Source organism: Ursus maritimus, unplaced genomic scaffold, assembly GCF_017311325.1.
Source record: "Ursus maritimus isolate PB19 unplaced genomic scaffold, ASM1731132v1 scaffold_33, whole genome shotgun sequence".
Classification (NCBI taxonomy): domain Eukaryota; kingdom Metazoa; phylum Chordata; class Mammalia; order Carnivora; family Ursidae; genus Ursus; species Ursus maritimus.
In genome coordinates, this window is record NW_024425897.1 from 6,148,645 (window position 1) to 6,169,132 (window position 20,488).

A 20,488-nucleotide genomic window follows, 5' to 3' on the forward strand; every position below is an offset into this window, starting at 1 on the left:
ACTACATTGCCTTTTCTGGTTAAGAAGCTCACACCTACTCACTGCAAAAAAAAAGTTATTTTTGGAAACACCTTCCTCCAGCAAATATTTGTTCAACAACTACCATAGGCCAGGCACTGGTCTAAGTGCTGGGGTGCAGCACTGGTTGGAATGGTCCCCGTTTTCATGCAGCTGACAGTCCAAAGGGTAGAGGTCAGGGATCAGCAAGCTGGTGGCGGGCCACAGCCAGCCAGCCACCTGTTTTGTCAATATAGTTTTATTGGAACACAGCCACACACGCTCCCATATTGTCTATAACTGGCTGAATTGAGTTGTCAGCACAGAGACTGAACAGGCCGGCAGAGCCCTAAATATTTACTATCTGACCCTGTAGAGACAAAGTTTGCTGGGTTCTGATACAGACTAACAAGTGAAGATTTCTGATTTGTTCTCCATTCATGGTGCATACGATATGATTGTATTAGAGGTGTGATTTAATAACTTTTATTTGATTTTATTGTACTGATTATAGTGGGATATAAAACTGCAAGTTCAGGTGCTGCACGAAGCCATCATCGGTAACAGCCTGTTACTCCCCAAGGACGGTGCCCCCGTAACGGTTTGCTGGGGGACCCTCCAGAGGTTTTCCTTCGCTTATGCTCATTATACATTTCTGCGTTTGTTTTTACAAATCTGGTATCATAACACACAGACACACGTGCTGTCACGTTACCTTTTTTTTTCACGTTTGCTAGTGTAAGACGGATATCTTTTTCTAACAGTAAATACTCTTTTTTTTTTTTTTAAGATTTTATTTATTTATTTGACACAGAGACAGCCAGTGAGAGAGAGACAAGCAGGGGGAGTGGGAGAGGAAGAAGCAGGCTCCCAGCAGAGGAGCCCGATGTGGGGCTCGATCCCAGAACGCTGGGATCACGCCCTGAGCCCAAGGCAGACGCTCACCGACTGAGCCACCCAGGCGCCCCAGTAAATACTCTTCTGAGCGTCATTTTCCTCGGCTGTGTTTATTGCATCCTATGAATATACCGTATTGCATTTCACCAGTCCCCATCTTATTGGACATTAAGGTCATTTCCAAGATTTTGCGGTGATGTCTCCAGTATTTTGCAATGGTATATTAACAGTATTTCGCAATATTTGCTCCCCTGCAGGGAGCATCCGTGTTCATAGATCTTGGCAAGCGTGTCTAATGATTTTCTTGAGATAAATTTCTGGAACCAGAATTGCTGAGTCGAGGGTTATGCACATTTTATTTATTTATTTTTTTTATTTTTTTATTTTTTTTAAAGATTTTATTTATTTCTTCGACAGAGATAGAGACAGCCAGCGAGAGAGGGAACACAAGCAGGGGGAGTGGGAGAGGAAGAAGCAGGCTCACAGCGGAGGAGCCTGATGTGGGGCTCGATCCCATAATGCCGGGATCACGCCCTGAGCCGAAGGCAGGCGCTTAGCCGCTGTGCCACCCAGGCGCCCCCGGTTATGCACATTTTAAATTTCAGGGTGCGTGTTATGGCGCGTTTAAACACAGCCCCTAAAGGTGCATGTTAGCCTGGTCTCCCCGGCACGGCTGTTACGAAGTTACCCATTACGGCTCTGGGCTGACGCTGTCATCTCTGCTTGTAGGACAATGGCCCAGGGTCTGTCACCCACCAGGTGTTTGGTGGGTGTTTGGTGAGCTACTGATCCGAGCAAGTGGTTTTTAAACCTGCCCAGTGCTTGAAGCTTTTGAGAGCGTTCTCATGTACATTTCCCCATTGTAATAGACACTTCCTCCTCAGAGCCTCTCAAAGCATCCCGGGAAAGGTGGGGGCAGGTGGATGGTGGGGGCAGGCTAGGAGGAGCTCCGGGACAGGAACGTGGCATCTCAGTGCTGCCTCTTCCTTACCGGGAGAACTAAGAGCCAGACAGCAATTCCTGTCTCTATGCCTCAGTTTCTCATCTGAAAACGGCCAACCAAATCAACCGGAGAGTCCTTCTTGCTTTAAAGGACATGATTTGATTATCCTTGCGTGACAAATGACAGCTGAAATGTGGGTGGGCGTTGGGTCGATATCCATCAGGGTTGCACATCACGAGAGCCCCGCTCATGTTCCAGATTGGGGGGCGGGGGCTCCCCAGGACACCTGTGTGCCTTAGATGGGTGCCTCTTCATCGTGAGTTTGTCAGGTGTGTGTTCAGACGACCCGGTCCGGTATCTGCTTGCCTGTGGACAAAGGGTTTTTTGTAGTAGCCTCTGAGGGAAAACTGAATCAAAACAATATCCTGCCTTTGAGCTAATTACGAATCTGACTTTTAGAAAGTTTTTAGAAGAGTTTTGGGGCTTTCTGGTGGTTGATCTCAAGGCCTCGTAACCCTGGGAGCAAAGCTTGATTTGAAGTGCTGCCAGGGTCTGCCAGAGGGAGGACACATGAATAATTTGGAGCGCACACAAGGTTACCGGGATACGCACCGGAGAAAGTGCTGATAAACGACTTGCTTTCTTAAGCCTCATTTACAAGATGAATTCCTTGATCATCCTCACCCCTGAATTACTCCACTCTTAGGGGGTCTGTGTTAAAGAGTATGGCATTCAACCAGATACTTAACATCTGCTTTGTCCAGACACGGAGGCACAGAGAGGTTAAGTAACTTGCCCAAGGTCACACAGCTACTATGTAATGAATCCAGACATTCTGGCTCCAGAAACAGGACTCATCCAAGGGAGATTGAAAAGAAACAGGTCAATTATAATTATTACAGTGTGGGAAGTTCTACAGCAGTGCCGTCCACCAGAACTTTCCGCAGTGATGGAAATGCTCTGTATCTGCTATTCACTGCGGTAGCCACATGTGGCTGTGGAGCCCTTGAAGTGGCTAGTGCCAGTGAGGGACTGAGTCCTTTGTATTTTTAAATTTGAACAAATTTAAATTTAAATAGCCACCTGTGGCTCGCGGCTACCTTCTTGAATAGCACAGATAGAGAGCCTTGAGATCTAGAGGACGGTGCAGGGAGGGCTTCCTGGAAGAAGAGCCATCAAAGTCGAAATTTGAAGGACAGCTGGGAGGTGGCGGCTGTGCCAGCAGGTCTGGAGGTGAGAGAGAGTGAGTGGCCTGGGGCACGTGAGGGTGGCACAGCCAGTGGGAGGGCCTGGAAGGGGCCGGGGATGGTGGGGGAAAGAGCCCCAATGATGAACGTCCCACGAGCCATTTTTAAGGTGCTTGGACTTCACCCTGAGGGATGTGGGCTATTAAAAAGCTTTGGCAGGGACCCTGCGGGCCCAGATTTTGGTTTGGGGAAGTATCATGCGAGGAGCCAGAGGTGAAGGAGCCAGAGAGACCCCAGAGCTGGCTGAGGCTGGACAGAATGTTCTGGAAGGAGACTTTGAAGGACTGGGACAGTGAGGGAGAGAGGAGTCAGGGGTGCTGCCCTTGGGAATCTCTCAAATGTGGCATTAGGCGGTGGAGGGAGAAGGCATGGCAGGGGTCCCACACCCCTGTGCATGAATCTTGAACCCCTGCATCAGGGCCCACAGACAGGGGTGGGTGGAAACCCACCTGTCATTGCTGAACACCATTAATACCCGGCCCGGCCCCCCCTCCTTGCTTTCCTCCAGGCCCTTTGAAGGAGGCCAGGAAGCAGTTCCCCTGCCTCCCGCCCTGACTGCACCCTCAGCACCCTACCCACCTTGCCATTCTGATTTCCAAAAGCCCCACCTGGACCTCCCTTCCTCCATCCCTGAGCACTGAAAGATCCCCGGTGGTCCCCGGGGGAAGGACTATGAAAATGGTTCTGATCACCCAGCTCCTGGCCCCTAAGCTTCATGATCTCCAGAGATTATCTCTTTGAAGCCACACAACAACCCTTGCTTTTCTAATGGGAGACTGAGGCTTGCAGGGGTGGAGTCACTTGGCCAGGCTCACACTGCAGGAGCAGAGCAGAGATGGCAAGCTCTCCCCTCCCCCCTGAGCTGTGACCCTGAGCTGTCACCCCCCGTGCCTCCTGCTGAGCTTAGCATGGTGGGGGACACACACACACACACACACACACACACACACAAGCCCCCTGCATGTGCGCGGGACAGCAGTGTCAAGCCCACCAGAAGGACCCCCCTAAGGGCCCAACCTCTGGCTTCTGACCCATGTAGGGGAATAAGTCAGGGAATTCCTGATTCTGTGACATCTTTGAAAACCAGTGAGCAGTTGGAAGCATGCGCAGGTGACCACTTCCATTCCTAGGTCCCAGGGAGAATTCGTGCAGGGTGCGGGGCATCTGAGAATGTCAGGTGATCTTTCAAGGCAAAAACCTCCCACGTTTCCCCGAGTGGGGACTGACTTCATCCCTAAAGCGTCCATACGGCCACCCCCCACACTGCCCATGGGCTTGGCGATTGGGCAGCCTGTCCCAAGGCCGCTCACTCAACAGGAGCCAACGCCTTAAAAATATGCCACCCCTTGACCTGGTGATTCTGTACTTAGGGATCTCTCTTGGGGAATAATCACAGAGATGTGTCACTTTGGCCTCAAGGATGTTTGTCATGTTGTTGTTTATAACAGCAAAGAATATTTATAGCAAGCTGCATGTCCAGCACTTGGGGACTGGTTCCATCAGCGGTGCTGAGTCCATCCAGTGGGATCTTCTTCTGCCATATAAAGATGAGGATACGGATGAAGTGACCCAGGGGAAATTCTGGGCCGGACTATGCCAGAGTATCGTCCGTGGGTGACAGGTTTTTTTAAAGTGTCATTCGTTGTGCATTTCTATGATTTCTAAATGTTTTACAACGCACATGTATTATTTTGGTAACTAGAGAAAGCATTCTGAGGGCAGTGAGTGGCGTTGGGGTTGTTCGGACATGAGCCGTGATTAGGGCCCTCGAGCGTGGCCGTTGATCAGAGGCGGCTGAAGGGTTTATTCTGAATTCCTGCCCCTACATACACCCCTCCCACAGCACCCCGTTGAGCATCACGGGGAACACAAGTATCCCCAAGGGGTTCATTCCCCTGGACCACAGAGGCTTGTTCTGCCAAGGACGGTTTTGTAGAAGCTGCGAAAAGGCGTAGAGTGTGGACAAAGATGATAGAACATCGCGACCTTGAAAGGTGCATCAGCTAATTTACAGAATCTCAGGGGCTGCGTCTATGCCGTGACCCACCCCCACACACACCCGGTTCCCCGATGCCTGGCACATAGTAGGTGCTCAGTAAATTTCTATGGCGTAATTAACCTCTCCGTCGAACTTTACTTGGTACAACAGTGAGTCCAGGGTAGGCAGGAAGAGCTCAGCAGGGGGAGAGATCAGTATGGGTTGTAATGGCTTTGACCAAGAGGATGGGTAGGAAGAGGGAGGGGCAGAGGCTGGGATGTGTGAGGCTTGCGCAGGACTCAGTGAGGAGGTCAGGGAGGGTGGGAGGAACGGTTTGTTTGGGGTGATGTGGGAGATGGCAGTGGAGAGGAAATTTGGGGCTCAATGACAAGGGGTGTTGGATTTCCGCCGGAGGACAATAGGGAGCTACTGAAGGTTGTTGAGCAGGGAATGGGCTTTTAATTTGCCGAAGTGAACAAAGTAGGGAAGCCAGCAGTTCAGTCATTTGATGGAGCTCTGTGGCTGCCCACCATGTGCCAGCACTCCTTCCAAGTGCCCCGGCCAAGGGCAGAGGCAGCAACTAAGCAGGTAGTGATAACTGAGGGATCCCGGCTGCCTGGGGTGCAGTGGTTACCAGTCTGGACGTGGACCCACACCTCCTGCCCGGGTTTGAGTTCCACCTCACCATGCATTGGCTATTTGATTTGGGGCATGTCACTTCACCTGTCTGAGCCACAGTGTTCTCATCTGCAAAATGGGATTGTAATAAGGATGGCCGTGGAACTTCAGTTCAGTGAGGTGGTGTGCAAACAGCTTGGTCGATGCTGGGCCCAGTGAAATGTTCCGCGGATGCTGTGTTGGAAGCATGGTGGTGGTGGGAACTCGGGGGCGGGGGACAGCTGAGGGAGTGCCCTAGCCAGGTGGACAAGTCCTGGGAGACCAAAGATGGAGAGAAGATTGTCCTGCCTGCAGTGCCAGGCGGAGAGAGGGGCACTAAGGATGGGCAGCATGGTGTCCAGCAGGACCCCTCGTGCCGGGGAGCGTGACACCTGCATGCCAGTTTGCTTGCCTTTAGCACTGACGGTCTTGCCTCCTGTGATGTCTTGGGCACATTGGGACAGTCGGTCACCCTAATGCCCACCCCAGCCATCTGGACCCGCCTCTGAGCACAGTGGAGAACTGGGTGTGGTTTGAGCGGGCGGGGAGGTGGGGGAATGCTGTGTGATCTGTGTCAGCCGGGGACCAGGTTCTAAGCGTTTTCCCTTGATAGAAATCTCTCCCGTCTGGCTCGTCTCTGCAGGACCAGCTGAAGCAGTGTTTCTCCAGGCGGCCCCCCGAGGCCAAGGACACCGACACCCTCGTGCAGGAAGCCGACAGCAGAGCGGGGAGAGGTAGGGCGTTTGGATGGCGGGCAGCGTGGCCCACGTGCCCCCTCATTTCTATATTACTCGAGCCTGTGTTGTCTGTAAGTAGAAGCGTAATGCATTCTTACCGGAAACAAAGAAAGTTAGAAAGTGCAAAAAAATGATTTTAAAAGGATATACGAAATGTCCAGGATAGGTAAATTCATAGAGACGGAAAGTAGGTGAGTTGCCGGGGGCTGGGGGTGGGTAGGCGGGGGGTGAGCAGGCTTCCTTTTGGGAAGGTGTTCTAGAAATACACCGTGGTGATGCCTGCACCACACCGTCGACGTGCTCAGCGTCAGTTTCTGTTATGTGTATTTCGCTACAGTAAAAGGAATTACAAAGAAAATGACAAGCACCTGTCATGCCAGCACACAGGTCATGAAGGAAGGCATTAACGCTTTCTGTTAGGTGTCTGTCTGGACGTTTTTTTCAGCATGTAGGTGTTTACAGATAGAGAAGCATGTTCCACATGTTGCTCTATAAGCCGTGTCTTGGATTTACTGTCGCCTCGGTGGACGGCTTATAGGGTCCTCAGACGGCAGAAGCCTTCAGGTTGACCGAGTACAGCCTGGATACAGAGGCAGGCAGCTCGGAATTCCAGCCCCACCCGAGCTGCTGATGGGACTCTGGATAAATGAGTTGTATGCTTTCCAGATTTTTTTTTTAAAGATTTTATTTATTTATTCAACGGAGAGAGAGACAGCCAGCGAGAGAGGGAACACAAGCAGGGAGAGTGGGAGAGGAAGAAGCAGGCTCCTAGCGGAGGAGCCTGACGTGGGGCTCGATCCCAGAACGCCGGGATCACGCCCTGAGCCAAAGGCAGACGCTTAAGGACTGAGCCACCCAGGCGCCCCGATATGCTTTCCAGATTTGACGCTCCTCCTCCGTAGAAAGGGAATGATGCCTGTAAAAACAGCCGGGGTTTATTGGGCGTACGTGCCACGCACTGTTGTAAGCACGTACACGTGTTAATAACGTCTAATCCTGGTGCCCCGTCTTGCAGAGGCAAAGGCCGACGCACCCCACCACAGGGGGTTGTTGGGAGGGGAGCCTGTGGGCAATTAGCATATTTCCTGGCCCATAGATGGAGCACCTGTTCATTGCCCCTGTTCATTGTTTTAAAATACAATTTTTCTTCTCCCCCTGGGGCAGGATCGAGCACAGTCGTGGCTTCGTGGACACGTGGGGTGGACACTGCCCTGTGTTCTCAGCTCACGTCTTCCTTAGCCCAGGGCCCCAGGATCTCGTGGTCCTGCGACCATGGTCAGGGTCCCGTGGTCTTTTGAAGTCAGAGAGACCTGGGTCGCCTCTGGTATGGCCCCTTGCCAGCTGTGTCTCTGTGTGACTCGGTTTCCTTGCCTGTGGGTGGTATGCCCAGGGATCAGGTAGACTCGGCCCCTTCCTGGTCTCCCACCTGTTTCTCCTGCCCTCCCAGCCGGGAGTGGTCACAAGCCCCTGCTGGGTTATGTCCCACAGCCGACAATGTGAAAGTCAGGTGGAGGTGGACGGAATTGAAAATGGGTACGAAGAAGACAAAGGGAAGCAAAGGTTTCGTGTAGTCCCCATGAAAGCGCTTTCTCGCCGAACCCGTGACATGTGGGCTGTTGAGCGTAAATGTCACTAGACTTCACTTTGATTTCCTGCAAGAGCCCTCTGGACTCTGAGTCCGGAAGCCGGCGTCTCGGTTTTGCACCCCTCCTGGGCCTCCATTCCCCCCAGCTGGCCTCTGGGACCTGGGGCCTCTCCTGTGGGTGGGCGCCCCCTTCTGTTCCCCAGAGGTAATGCAGCGCCCCCTCCCCAGCCAGTCAGGGAGCTGCTGCGTCCCCAGCCCTGGGCAGCAGCGCCATCTGCTGCCTCCTTGGTGGTATTTCCCTCATGGTTTGTGGGGGACTTGCTTCCGTCCCACCCCACACCCCCACATCCTGCCTGTTCCGAGTAATAAAATCATCCCAGGGCAGACAGAACATGGATGTGCTCCTGCCATGAAGCACCAAGTACGGGCTCTGTGCAGGGGTGCAGCCCGGGTGGCTTCCAGGGCAGACCCTCCTCTCAGGGAAATGGTGTCTAGTGCCCAGCTGCCCTTCCTCAGGGTGGGCTCTCCCATGCTCTTGACTTTGGTGTCTTTTTGATGGGAAGGGGGGTGCTTTTTAATTTAATGACTTAATTTATTTATACATTTCTGTCTTATGTGGTTCCAGTTATCCAAGCCCTACTTAAATACATTACCGTGGGAAGAAATTCCAGAGGTAGGAGAGAGTCAAGGGCGTGGATTCCAGAGTGAGTTCTGCCCCTTTGGGCAGGCCACTTCACATCTCTGTGCCTTGGTTTCCTCTCGAGGTCAATATTTAACTTCCTGGGTCTTATCCCACCTGATAGCATGGTGGTGGCCGTAATAGGGTTGTAGGGTGTACCTCACAGGATTGGGGAGAGGATTCAGTGTCTCCCTGTGTAGCAATGCCTGGCACATAGTAAGTGCTCAATAAATCTTGACTGAATGCATGCACAAATGAATGGAATCATGCAGAAGATTCCCCTGCCTCCTGCTCTGCCACAAGTGACTGCTGGTGTTTTTTGTTCGACATCAGTGCCGTCCAACAGAAATACAACTCAAGCTGCAAATGCGAGGTGTGGGTCATTTAAGATGTTCCAGTAGCCCCCTCAAAAGAGTAAAAAAGAAACAGGTGGAATTGATCTTAACAATTTAATTTACATAACAATATTTTATGGAATCCAGATCTGAAATATTATTTCAACATGCATCAGCATTTTATATTCACTCTCTTTCTTTTTTTTTCCCCCAAAGTGTTGGGAATCCAGTGTGAACTCTATACTCTGGGCTCGCACTCGCCACCTGGCAAGGGCCCAGTCACCACATGTGACCAGTGGCTCCCATACTCCTGCCCAGTGCAGGGTTGGAGCATCTTGAATGGGACCAGACCGACCCCTCCCATTCCACCACTGTCCAGGTGTTCTGGACACACCACGGACAGCACCAGGCTGTGCCCAGAAAGGTTATCCTATGGGAATGTTCTGTGTCTTAGAAAGTACAGCCTGAACCCGCTTTCTGCCACCTCCTCTACTTGAAATTCAGTTTTGTGCAACCGCCTGCACAAATAATGTCTCCCTTCCTTCCTTTCTCGTAGTCTGGCCCCCGAGTCCCCGTCCCCAGACAGCAGTGCCCTGTCGGCCCGGAAGCAGCTCCCCAGCAGCCGCTTGTCCTCACTGTCCTCCCAAACGGAGGCCACCTCGGTCGGGGACCAGCACAGCTGCTCCAGGGACCAGAGGAGCACCAGCGTGGACCAGTCCAGCACCGATTTGGAATCCACTGATGGAATGGAGGGGCTGCCCCTGCCAGACCCCTGCCCCGCGAAGAGGGTGGACGACTTCTCCTTCATTGATGTAAGCCAGTAACTTGGAGCATGTGTCGGAAAGAGTCCTGTCTTCTTAAAGGGTTTCTCTGGCATCTGCCAGTGACTTGCCCCTCTCAGGGGTAGAACCTGTGGGCCAGGGACCCCTGTGGTGGGTGCAGAGGAAACAGTCTTTGAGTTGGGGAGCCAGCCTCCAGGATACCAGCCACTCAGGCCCAATGACATCCTGCTCTAGACCCTTCCAGACCAGTACCTGTCCTCTTTCCTCCCACAGGAGCCCCACCTGCAGGGGTCAGGCACAGTTTCCTTTTCAGTCCTTGAAGTCCCATTATTCTCCTTCCCTGACAGTAGGGCTATCCCCCTCACCGCCCCCTGCCCACCCTCCTGTGGATGCATCATCTAAATGGTGCAAAATCAAAAAGCAACCCACTCTCCTGGCAGTAAAGCCTCGGGCCCACACTCTTAGGGATGGCTACCCAGATTCCCCCCAGAGAAGGAACACCACTGCTTTGGGAGAAGGGGCTTCCTCTGGATCCTCAAAGGGGATTCCCCTTTCTGAGGGTCAGGGTCACTTGCTGGCACCTCTGGATAAGGGCAGAGAGGGGGAAAGACCCAAGTTTGGTCTCCATTAGGCCACCCCACTATATATACACGGACATGGCGTGGGTTGTAAGGGTTCGGTTAGGTGATGTGTTCAGGTATTCATTCAGCAAACATGTACCAAGCTCAAGCTTCGTGCCAAGTGTGGCTGTAGCTTCCGTGCTTACATGATGTCACCGGGCCATGGCACAATCTGCTGGACTTACCTTCTAAAACACTAAGCCGTTCTTTCCCAGGGTCCGTTGTAAATACCGACAGCGGTGTCAACAGCCCCCAGTCCCCGAGGGTTGGCCCCTGGACTGCTCACAGGCCAGGAGCCCCAGGAGGCAAAAATTCCTGCCCCATTCTGCAGGTGAGAGCACCAGCGTGGCCATTGGGTGACTCAGATGCAAGTGACCCCAGCACAGGTCTGGCTGCTTATTTAGCAGCTACTGAGGTCTATGGGCACTGCCCACCTGGCCTGGGGGCTCCTGTGGGGGCCGTTCGGAGGCTGAAGCAGAAGTTGAGGCACCATGGCACCCAGGCCCTGCCCCAGCGTGTGGCCGCAGGGGTAACCCCGGGGAAACAGACCCAGCTGCCCCTCAAGCCAGCTCTTCCTGCGGCAGTTCCCTCCCCCTTTCTCGGAGTCTGAAAAACGGGGTCCGAGAAGTGATCCCCCAGTTTGGGACTTCTGTCTTTCCCCGCCCCCCCAACAGCCCCATCAGCACCCCCCGCCTGCCACTGGCCACCATTGTGACCACTTTGCAAAGCAGCTGTGCAAAAATCAGCCCCCTCCTCCCACCCCCAGCGTGGCATCTGCCACTTACCGCCCATGGGAAATGATTCACTGAAATTAGCCCATCATTGCTCCTTGAAAAGGCCTTGGCTGATGGAATTTCTCCAAAGTAGACCTGAGAGGGAGAACCCCACATTTCCGGCGAGCACGGGAGCTGGCCGGGAATAGCTCCTGCCTGTGTCAGCCTTGGTCAGACGCTGCCTGAAGCCAGCATTTGCCCTGCCCGGGCTCACTGAGTTCTCTCCACCACCGTGGGTGGCAGATACTCCTGTGATCCCCTTTTCTACAAAGAGGGGCACCTCGGGGAGGTGAGGTCAGCTGCTCGAGGTCACGCAGCTAGGATTTGAACCGAGTGGGATTTGAACACAGAGCTCTGAGTTCTTCACCACCATCCCCCAGGGCGATCGCTGGGCCAGGGGGCTGACCCCCCTCCTTGCGGGGCCCCCCTGGCTGGTCTGCATCCCTGGCACCTCCCATTGTGAAAGGTGATCACCTTGGAAAGCGTCACAGACCCTCCACCTGCCTCCGCTCAAATGTGATGCTTGTAGACAAAGGCTTGGTGCAAGTGAATTGCTCTGCACCCCCCCCACCCGCCCCCCGAATTATCGTGGGTGGAGGGGGGACTGCACTGAGAATGCCTCAGCTCCCGGCCCGGTGTGAATGAGGATCCCGCGAGGATTTAGTTAGGTGATATAATCATTTATTCATTCAGCAAGAAAACAAACATGGATTGGGCACCTGCTGTATACTGAGCACTGCTCTGGCTTCCACACTCCTGTGATGTCCCAGGAGGGGAAAGGCATCTTCAATCACATGGCTGGCACTGTGCCAGGGCCTTCAAGGCCCACGTGATTATTGTAACCAGCCTTTGTGGCGTGTTTCGCTGAGAAATTGAGGCTTACAAGTGTTTAGGTACCTCTAAACATGTGAACACATTGGCCCACGAACCACTCGGACAGCATCTCGTGTGTCAGGTGGCGCCCCCAATTAATGGTTCCCTTGCTTTTCTCCTTCTTCCTGCCTGTTGCTCCCAAAGCAAACCTCAGTCCTCGACTCAAGTGCCCTCAAGACCCGGGTGCAGCTGAGCAAGAGAAGCCGCCGCCGGGCTCCCATCTCCCACTCCCTCCGGCGCAGCCGAGTCAGTGAGTCGGAGAGCAGGTCTCCTTTGGAGGAGGAGGCCAACAACGCGTGGATGTTCAAGGACTCAACAGGTACGCCACACCCTCCCTTCTCCACGGATGCCACACTGAACAGCAGGACGGATTTAGGTTAGACACAGAAGAACTTCCTGTCTTTGTAGCCTGTGGGATATCAGAATGCAGTTACATAGGAAACTGTGCTCTCTTCTTCTACAGACCTTATTAGAAATTAGGTGAAAAAGGTTTTTTTCAGGATGATATATTTATTGGGGCTCCACAGGTTGCCAGGGACAAAAATACAACTTAATAGGTTTTTACTGCTTCTGCCTTTACCTTTATTAAATTCACCACTCATACTTTCTTGAGGTTTGATCATGGGTCTTTGCCCAGATCCTCGAGTTGAAAGATCAGTTCCATTTATTACCAGTCTTTCACATTTCTAATGAATTATTTTTAAGGCTACGCATTTTCCTCTAAGGACTTCTTTGGCCGAGTCCTAGGTCAAAACCTGAAATGAATCTCAAAGAGCCAGTAGGCATCAGGCAGGGAAGGGTATTCCAGACAGAACAGTAGGATCAAAGGGGCAGGGGTGTGGGAAGCCCACGTGTGTGTGTGGCAGAGGTCTCTCTAAGCGGTTTGGGGCTCCTCCAGCCGGGAATAGCAGGGGTCATGCTGGAAAGGTGCGCAGAGGCCAGCTCACGGACAGTCGTGATTCCTTGCTAAGGAGTTCGACTTTGTGGGTGGGGAGCCATGGAGGAGTGTTAAGAAAAAGCAAAATCGGGGCGCCTGGGTGGCACAGCGGTTAAGCGTCTGCCTTTGGCTCAGGGCGTGATCCTGGCATTATGGGATCGAGCCCCACATCAGGCTCCTCCGCTATGAGCCTGTTTCTTCCTCTCCCACTCCCCCTGCTTGTGTTCTCTCTCTCGCTGGCTGTCTCCATCTCTGTCAAATAAAAAAATAAAATCTTTAAAAAAAAAAAAAAAGAAGAAGCAAAATCTCCTCTTATAATGGAAACCGTAGCAGGTGAGCTCCCTGCTCTACACATATGCAGCGGTGTGTCCCCCCAAACACTTGCAGGGTGTTTTTTCACATGGGGTTTGCCCATGGCCACCAGTGGGACGCTCCGAGCTGGGCGAGAGGCATTGCTCCTGACCAGATACCTTCACGAAATGCTTGGAGGGTTGTCCCTCCTTCTGCCACCTCATGTTTATTGTTATTATTATTATTTTAAAGATTTTATTTATTTACTTGAGATAGAGTGAGAGAGAGGGCACGCGCAGAGGGAGCGGGAGAAGCAGACGCCCCGCTGAGCAGGGAGCCCAACGTGGGACTTGATCCCAGGACCCCGAGATCATGACCTGAGCCAAAGGCAGACACTTAACCTACTGAGCCACCCGGGCGCCCCTCTCATGTTTATTATTAAAGGAAGTGTTTAAATGCCTTGTTGAGGCCTCTCTGCACGCTGTCTGAAATGGTCCATGTCCCCAGAGTCTCTCCTGTGAGGCTGGCACATGGCAATGGAGTGAAGTCCCAGAAAAGGGGGCTGTGGCGAAGGGAGGTGGCTTCCTGGTCCAGCTCCGTATGGACCTTCCACGAGACACACGAAGCCCTCTGCCCCCTCTTCTGAGACCACGAGCCCCGTGCATTGCTGGCTGAAAGCGTTTCTGTCTCGTTGCCTCTCTACCAAAGACTTCCTTCTCTTTCCCTGACTGGGAGGGAGCCAGGAGCCAAGAGGCGGGTCTGTCTGTGCCTTCTCCCAGCAGAACACCCGTCATACCGCGTGGTCAGCCATGAGGAACCTGTTGGTCCTTGTCCGTAAAGTGGGCCGGTGATGCCTTCCAGGCACAGCTGGTGTGAGGACAGCAGGAGGGACCATGGGCAGAGGGTCCAGTGGCTGCCCAGTGATGTCAGTGCTCTTTTCTTTGTGACAGAGGAGAAATCTCCCAGGAGGGAAGAGTCAGATGAGGAGGAGGAGAAGCCCTCCAGGGCCGAGAGGACCCCCACCAGCCATCCGCAGAGGATGCCTGTGTTTCCAGGCATGGACCCGGCAGCGCTGAAGGTACCAAGCTGCACACCCAGGGCTACCCTCAGCCTCGGCAGCAAGGAGGACAGGCCTCACGTGTCCTTCCCTCCCTCCCTTCCTCCTTCCCTCCCTTCCTTCCTCCTTCCCTCCCTCCCTCCCTCCCTTCCCTCCTTCCCTCCCTCTCTCCTTCCTTCCTTCCCTCCCTCTCTCCCTCCCTTCCCTCCTTCCCTCCCTCCCTTCCTCCCTCCCTCCCTTCCCTCCTTCCTCCCTCCGTTTCCTTCTTCCCCTTCCTTCCTTCCTTCCTTCCTTCCTTCCTTCCTTCCTCCCTTCCTCCCTTCCTCCCTTCCTCCCTTCCTCCCTTCCTTCCCTCCCTCCCTCCTCTCCAATTTTGAAACAGTTTAACTCACTAGAAGTTGCAAAAATAGTGCAGGGGGTCCGCATGCACACCTCACCCAGCTTCCCCCAATAAGACCTCACAAGGCCACAGTACCTGCCATTTTTTGCAAGAGTACAAAGTCAGTAAACATCATGCTTGTCCCCATGGTTGATTTTATAGGCCTTCAAGATGGGAACATCTGGCAGCCGCTGTTCTAGGCCAGTGGTTTTCTGCCTTTCATTCCCAGCATCGGCAAGTGATATGTCGCAGGGCAGCCCAACACAGCAGGCAGCAAGGGCTCTCGGCTCCCATGCAGACACCCCACGTAACTCCCAAAGCCAGTCCTTGGGTCCCTGGATGCAGCTCGGATCCCCCGCACGCTGTCGAGATGAGGCTCTTATGAGTCGTGTGTGATGGTTAGCACGAGCTCCTTGAACCTGGGGGCGGCCACACCTGCTCCCATCACTCCCAGCCACCGGCAATGCACAGCAGTCAGGAACAATCAAGGGAGGGTACTGGGCTTGTTCTGGAAGGAGCCCTGGGGTTGCGGTTGGGGTTGGGGTTGGGGTTGGACAATCCCAGGTCTCGAAAACTCTGACTTTGGGCATGCTGCTTGACCTTTGACCTTTAGGCTACTCCTCTGTAAAATGGGGAAAGCCAGCCTCTACTTCTGGCTAATGTGTGTCATATACGTTAGGCCTGGTAGAGTCCAAACGGGGGGTGCTGAGCACACAGAGGTGTCAGGCGGGTGACGGTGATGGGGACCGTCCAACATTGCCTGGGAGACAGCTGCCACCTGCCACCATCACACGCCTGGGCCCCTAAGGGAACTCTGTGCACACCCTACTGTCATCCCATTCCCAACCATGCCCTCCAAAAATGGGGGGAAATCCGCCCTGCCTTTTTGCTGTGGGAACGTGATAGTCAAAACCTTGTTTTATCCATGTGGACATGGGCCCAAGGACCTTAGCAGAGGTGAATGTCATCTGCAAGATGGGGCCATTGCCTCCATGCCGGGTTCCTAGGAAGCATCCTGTCCTGGGAACATACAAATGGGGGCTTTTCCGTCAAAGAGGAGAGGACACGATTGTGTGGGGTTTTGGTGGCAGTTTTTTGATCCTAGTGGCCAAGGTTGGCTGTGTAGACCACACACCTGGCCTCCGATTTCTCTTAGCCTCTAAGGTCAGATGGCATCTCCCCCTGCTTGCCCGTGTGTTTCCTGCCTGGGTCCGTTCAGTTACTGGGGGGCCCTGTTGTTGCCAAACAGCACCCGTGCCATCAGATGGGAGCCTTCCACAGACCAGAGGTGGTCACAGACTTGACTCTCTTCTCTCCCCAGGCTCAGCTGCACAAGAGGCCGGAGGCGGACAGTCCCAGTGAGGCCCCAGGCTGGGCCCCCCAGCCCAAGACCCCCAAGTCCCCGTTCCAGCTGGGCAGTCGCGTGCTGCCCTCCAGCATGGAGAAGGATGACAGGTGAGGGGTCTGGGGGACGTGTGTTCTTCCATTTAAAAAAGTGAAAACAAATCTTACATCCCCCAGACGATCATGTGTTATTGTTTGGGGAACATAAGGCATCTGTCTGTGTCTTATGGGCATTGAGTTAGTTAGTGTTCTCCAAAGAAACAGAACCAATAGGATGCATATATACGCATACACACAGAGCAGGGAGAAGAAGGGAGGGAGAGAGAGAAGAAGAGGGAGAGAGTTCGAGAGAGAGAGATTGAGACTGAGATTGATTTTAAGGAACTGGCTCACTCGATCGTGGGTACCAGCAAGTGCAAAATCTGCAGGGCAGGTCGGTAGGCTAGGGACTCAGGGTAGAGTCAATATTGCAGTCTGAGTCCCCAGAAGTAGCCTGTGATCAGAATTTGCTCTTCTTCTGGGGAGGTCAGTCTTTTTCTATTAAGGTCTTCAACTGATTGGATGAGGCCCACCCATAACAGGGAGGGTAATCTGCTTTACTCAAAGTCTACTGATTTAAATATTAATTTCATCTTACAAAATACCTTCACAGAACCATCTAGAACAATGTTCAACCAACTATCGAGGTACCGTGGCCTGGCTGAGTTGACGCATACAATTAACCATCATATGCCTAGGGTGACAAATGGATGGACAGAGATAATTCATGTGTCAGCGTGACTTCACAGCTGCAGATTATTTCGTAGAATGGGCGTACCGTGATTTATTTACCATTCCTTGTTGTCGGCGCTTCAGTTCCTGTTTCTTGCTCATCGATCACGTTAACACGGAAGCTTTACCACCTGTGAGCACCCGGCTCAGCATCGCCTGGGCACCGGGGATGCAGGGTCAGGTGCCTCACAGCCCTGCCTGCAAGGAGCTCTCAGTCTGGCTTGCACTTGACTCTCACTGGCTTTGTGCTTTCAGGTCGGAGGAGCCCTCTCCCCAGTGGTTAAAGGAGCTAAAATCCAAGAAGAGGCAAAGCCTGTATGAGAACCAAGCTTGAGCAGGTATGAAGTGGGGGCACAGGGGGGACCCTGGGCCAGCAAGCAAAGAGTCAGAGCCTGGAGGTGTTGTACTCTAGGAGACAGAAGGGAAAATGGGTGCAGGTGTTCTGGGTTCCAATGAAGAGGGGGCTGCTGATCTGTTTCCTCTTCGAGGAAAAAAATCCAGGTGGACAGCCTGGTCTAGGGGCCAGATAACCTAGGCTCTGGGCTCGCGCACTTCTCACCGCATCTCAAAACCCTTCTATAAAGTGGAAAGGCGGGGCGTCAGCAGTTAGCTTAATCCGAAATGTCTCCAACTATTACATTCATATATAACCTGTATGAATAAAATTTAATTTGAACAAAAAGAAGATTTAAAAAGTCAAATAATTAGATATGCCCTGGTGTGGGTCCCAAATGACCTCCTATCGTGAACGTCAGGTTGTCCATCTGTAAAATGGGGTAACAGCGCCCATGTCACTGAGGGGTCATGGGGCTCACTGAGAGGGCACTAAAGTGCTGGCGGTCATCCTAGGTGACCTATGGCTCTTGCTCCCTAAAAGCTGGCTCTGATGTGAGTAGCCCAGGAGACCCGCCAGCCCCTTACCTGCAAACCTCAGATCCAGAAAACACTGACGATAAAGTTTTTCATGACCTCCTTAGTGGCAAAACCTGACCTGCATGGATGTCTGTACTTTACACGGCGGGTATATTACGGGGGCATTTCATAACAGATATGTATGCATAACGCATGTATATACGTGCAGATAATAAACTCCCCCCCACCACCAAATTCTAAATTCCCAGGTAATCGGTGCTCAAGGGCTTGGGATAAGGAATGGGAGCCTGGGTTGATTTTTGTGTTTAGTGCTATCTATGTGATATCTCTGTGAACCTTCCAGCCATCCTTTTGGGGAAACAGGCTGGAACCCTAACCTGACCCTAAACTTTACATTGGTTCTACTGTATCTGGCCACCTGCCACCTTCCTCACCCCACTCCAAAAAAAAAAAAAAAAAAAAAAATCCCCAAAACCAAAAAAACCCCCCCAAAACCAAAAAGTCCTCTTTCTTGGCCTGCAGCTTGTGGGGATGGGGGATGGCCGTCTCGGAGAATACCAGGCAAGGTTTAAAGGCTTGATGGCAGAGACACCTAGGGTCACATGTTCCCCTTGCTGACACCAGGACTGTTCCTCCTCTCCAGACAGGGGACACTGCCACGTCTAACGAACTGAAGCCTTAACTGTCAGAGCCCGAAGATGAGGCCACGCTGATGCCGTTCCTTCCTGCACAAGGTTACCTGCCTGGGCCCTTCCGGTTGGGTGGAGAACACGGCCCAGTGCCTCCTGCCGCTCCACAGGCTCTCCCCGGATCGGGGAGTGAAGACCCACCGTCCTCAAGCACTCGCACGTCTCCCCAGACAACACTTGAGGCTGAGGACGCAGCCAGGCTGCCCAGAACTGTCCACGCTTGTGGTTTTGTGTTTTATATGGAAAATGTGCATTTCTACGCACTGTAGACATCACTCCGGGAACATCGGTTTGAGGCTGGACCATCTCCCCGGGTTCTGGAAAACACCTGCATTGTGAAGGCACCTCTTCCCCCAACACCAGCGCAGGTCCCTTTCAAAAGCCCACTTCCAAGGAAGAAGAAACTCTGTGTCCTGCTAGAATTGGGGCCCAAAGCAGTGTCACCGGGCTGGGTTGTGATTGCTTTATTGGCAAGTTCCATCTCCCTCCCTTTCCAAGAATCAGCAGCTCCAATTTTTTAAACATACCCACCCTCATTTCAAGTGTATCTATTCTCACCGTGGGGCTGCGTGCAGACATGGCCTGTTCATTATACATCACTTTGGTTTGCTTTAGAAGGCATTCAAGCAATAATTCAGCCAATTTTCTTTGAAATTGGATATGCATATAAGTTTTTTATGTCCAGAAGGAAAGATATGTGAATAATTTGCTTGAAGTATCCGATCATCTCAGGTTATCTTACCCCTTATCCATGCTTTTAAAAAAAAATTCCCGTTGTCACCTTCATATATATATTTTCCTGGTTTCTTTTCATTTGAGCTCTGATGTCTGTGGAGTGACCTTTGTCCCTTGGCCTCAAGGGGTCATCAGCGGCAGCCCCGATGGCAGTGCCTTTCCCACTCAAACATCAGACCGGCCCTGAGAATCTTCTCCGGTCTTCTTTGAACAGCACCCAAGCTGTTGGCATGGAAGAATTATTCCAAATTGGAGCAAATGCATGAATGGGGGGATGGGTTCTTCTGTTTCTTCTCACCTCTTCCTTCTACCAGTCCCCGCCCCACCCCCTGCCAACTGCACCTGACCAAGTGCTTCCTTTAGGTCCAAATGCAGGAAGGGAGGGTCTTGTTGAAATCCTTCTCTGGACAGAAGTGCTGGATGCTAGGTGACAATGTGTAGGGTTTACCTTGCCTCTTTTTTTTTCTTGCTAGCTCTAAGCTCATTCCCAGGAATCTCTAAGACCTCTGGGGGTCGTAGGCGCTCTCTACGTGGTCTTTCCTTTTAGAAATCCTCAACACCAGCCTCGTCCACGTCTGAAACCCAAGGCTCCAGCAAACATCCTAGATACGCTTGACTGGCCAACTGCCGTGCCTGGAGTTGCCATAAACTTTGTGCCAACCTTGCCTGGGAGATGCCTGTTGGTGAGAAAGACTCTTGGGCAATTCATAGGGCCCCCTGTGACTGCTGAGGGGCCCCAGGGCTGAGTCTCCTAAGGCTAGATATGGAAGGGATGGGCCACGGGCATGCCCACCCACTGACTTCCCAAGACATGAAAATCTTTCTTGAGAAATCCATTATTTGCAAATGGTGTCAAGACGTACCTTTCTTCTCCCTGGCCACATCTCCAGGAGTCTCCATTTGTCTCCCCATCCCTTCTTCCTCCCTTATCATCGTTTACCGTCTCTTCCTTCTCTTGGGGGTGGGTGTGAGGGGTGGAGAGCAATCTTGCTTCTCCAGGTTCAGCACCCTGGACAGGGACTGAAGCCCTCTCCCCCCACCCCCCACCCCCACCAGTCACGTTGGCTGACCTCTTTGGCTACTGATGGGCAGTTGTTGGACCCTGTCAGCCACCCAGCCTTTTGCATATGGAAGCCTCATGCGTCTGTCTCGAGGTTTGGCCCTGCTTCATTATAGTTGGTGTTCTTTTCATTCCCCGAGTTAGTGGTCAATCAATTCTCTGTGGCTATTGGGTGGAGATTTGATTCCTCCAGGAACTGCTGCTTTGGGTGATTTTCCTTCCCTTCCCTTCCCTTCCCTTCCCTTCCCT

At 52.6% G+C, this 20,488-nt stretch overlaps 1 protein-coding gene across 1 annotated transcript in view; it reads left to right on the top strand.

Moving 5' to 3' along the window:
• Positions 1-19,230, top strand: part of KIAA1671 (KIAA1671 ortholog) — a 128,787-nt gene extending 109,557 nt beyond the window's left edge. Inside the window, 8 exon segments of the mRNA XM_040619650.1 lie at positions 6,363-6,440; positions 6,443-6,453; positions 9,612-9,867; positions 12,248-12,422; positions 14,282-14,409; positions 16,089-16,222; positions 17,138-17,220; positions 18,399-19,230. Of these exon segments, the coding sequence (XP_040475584.1) occupies positions 6,363-6,440; positions 6,443-6,453; positions 9,612-9,867; positions 12,248-12,422; positions 14,282-14,409; positions 16,089-16,222; positions 17,138-17,216 (861 nt within the window). The 3' untranslated portion in view covers positions 17,217-17,220; positions 18,399-19,230.
• Positions 19,231-20,488: the final 1,258 nt, after the last annotated feature.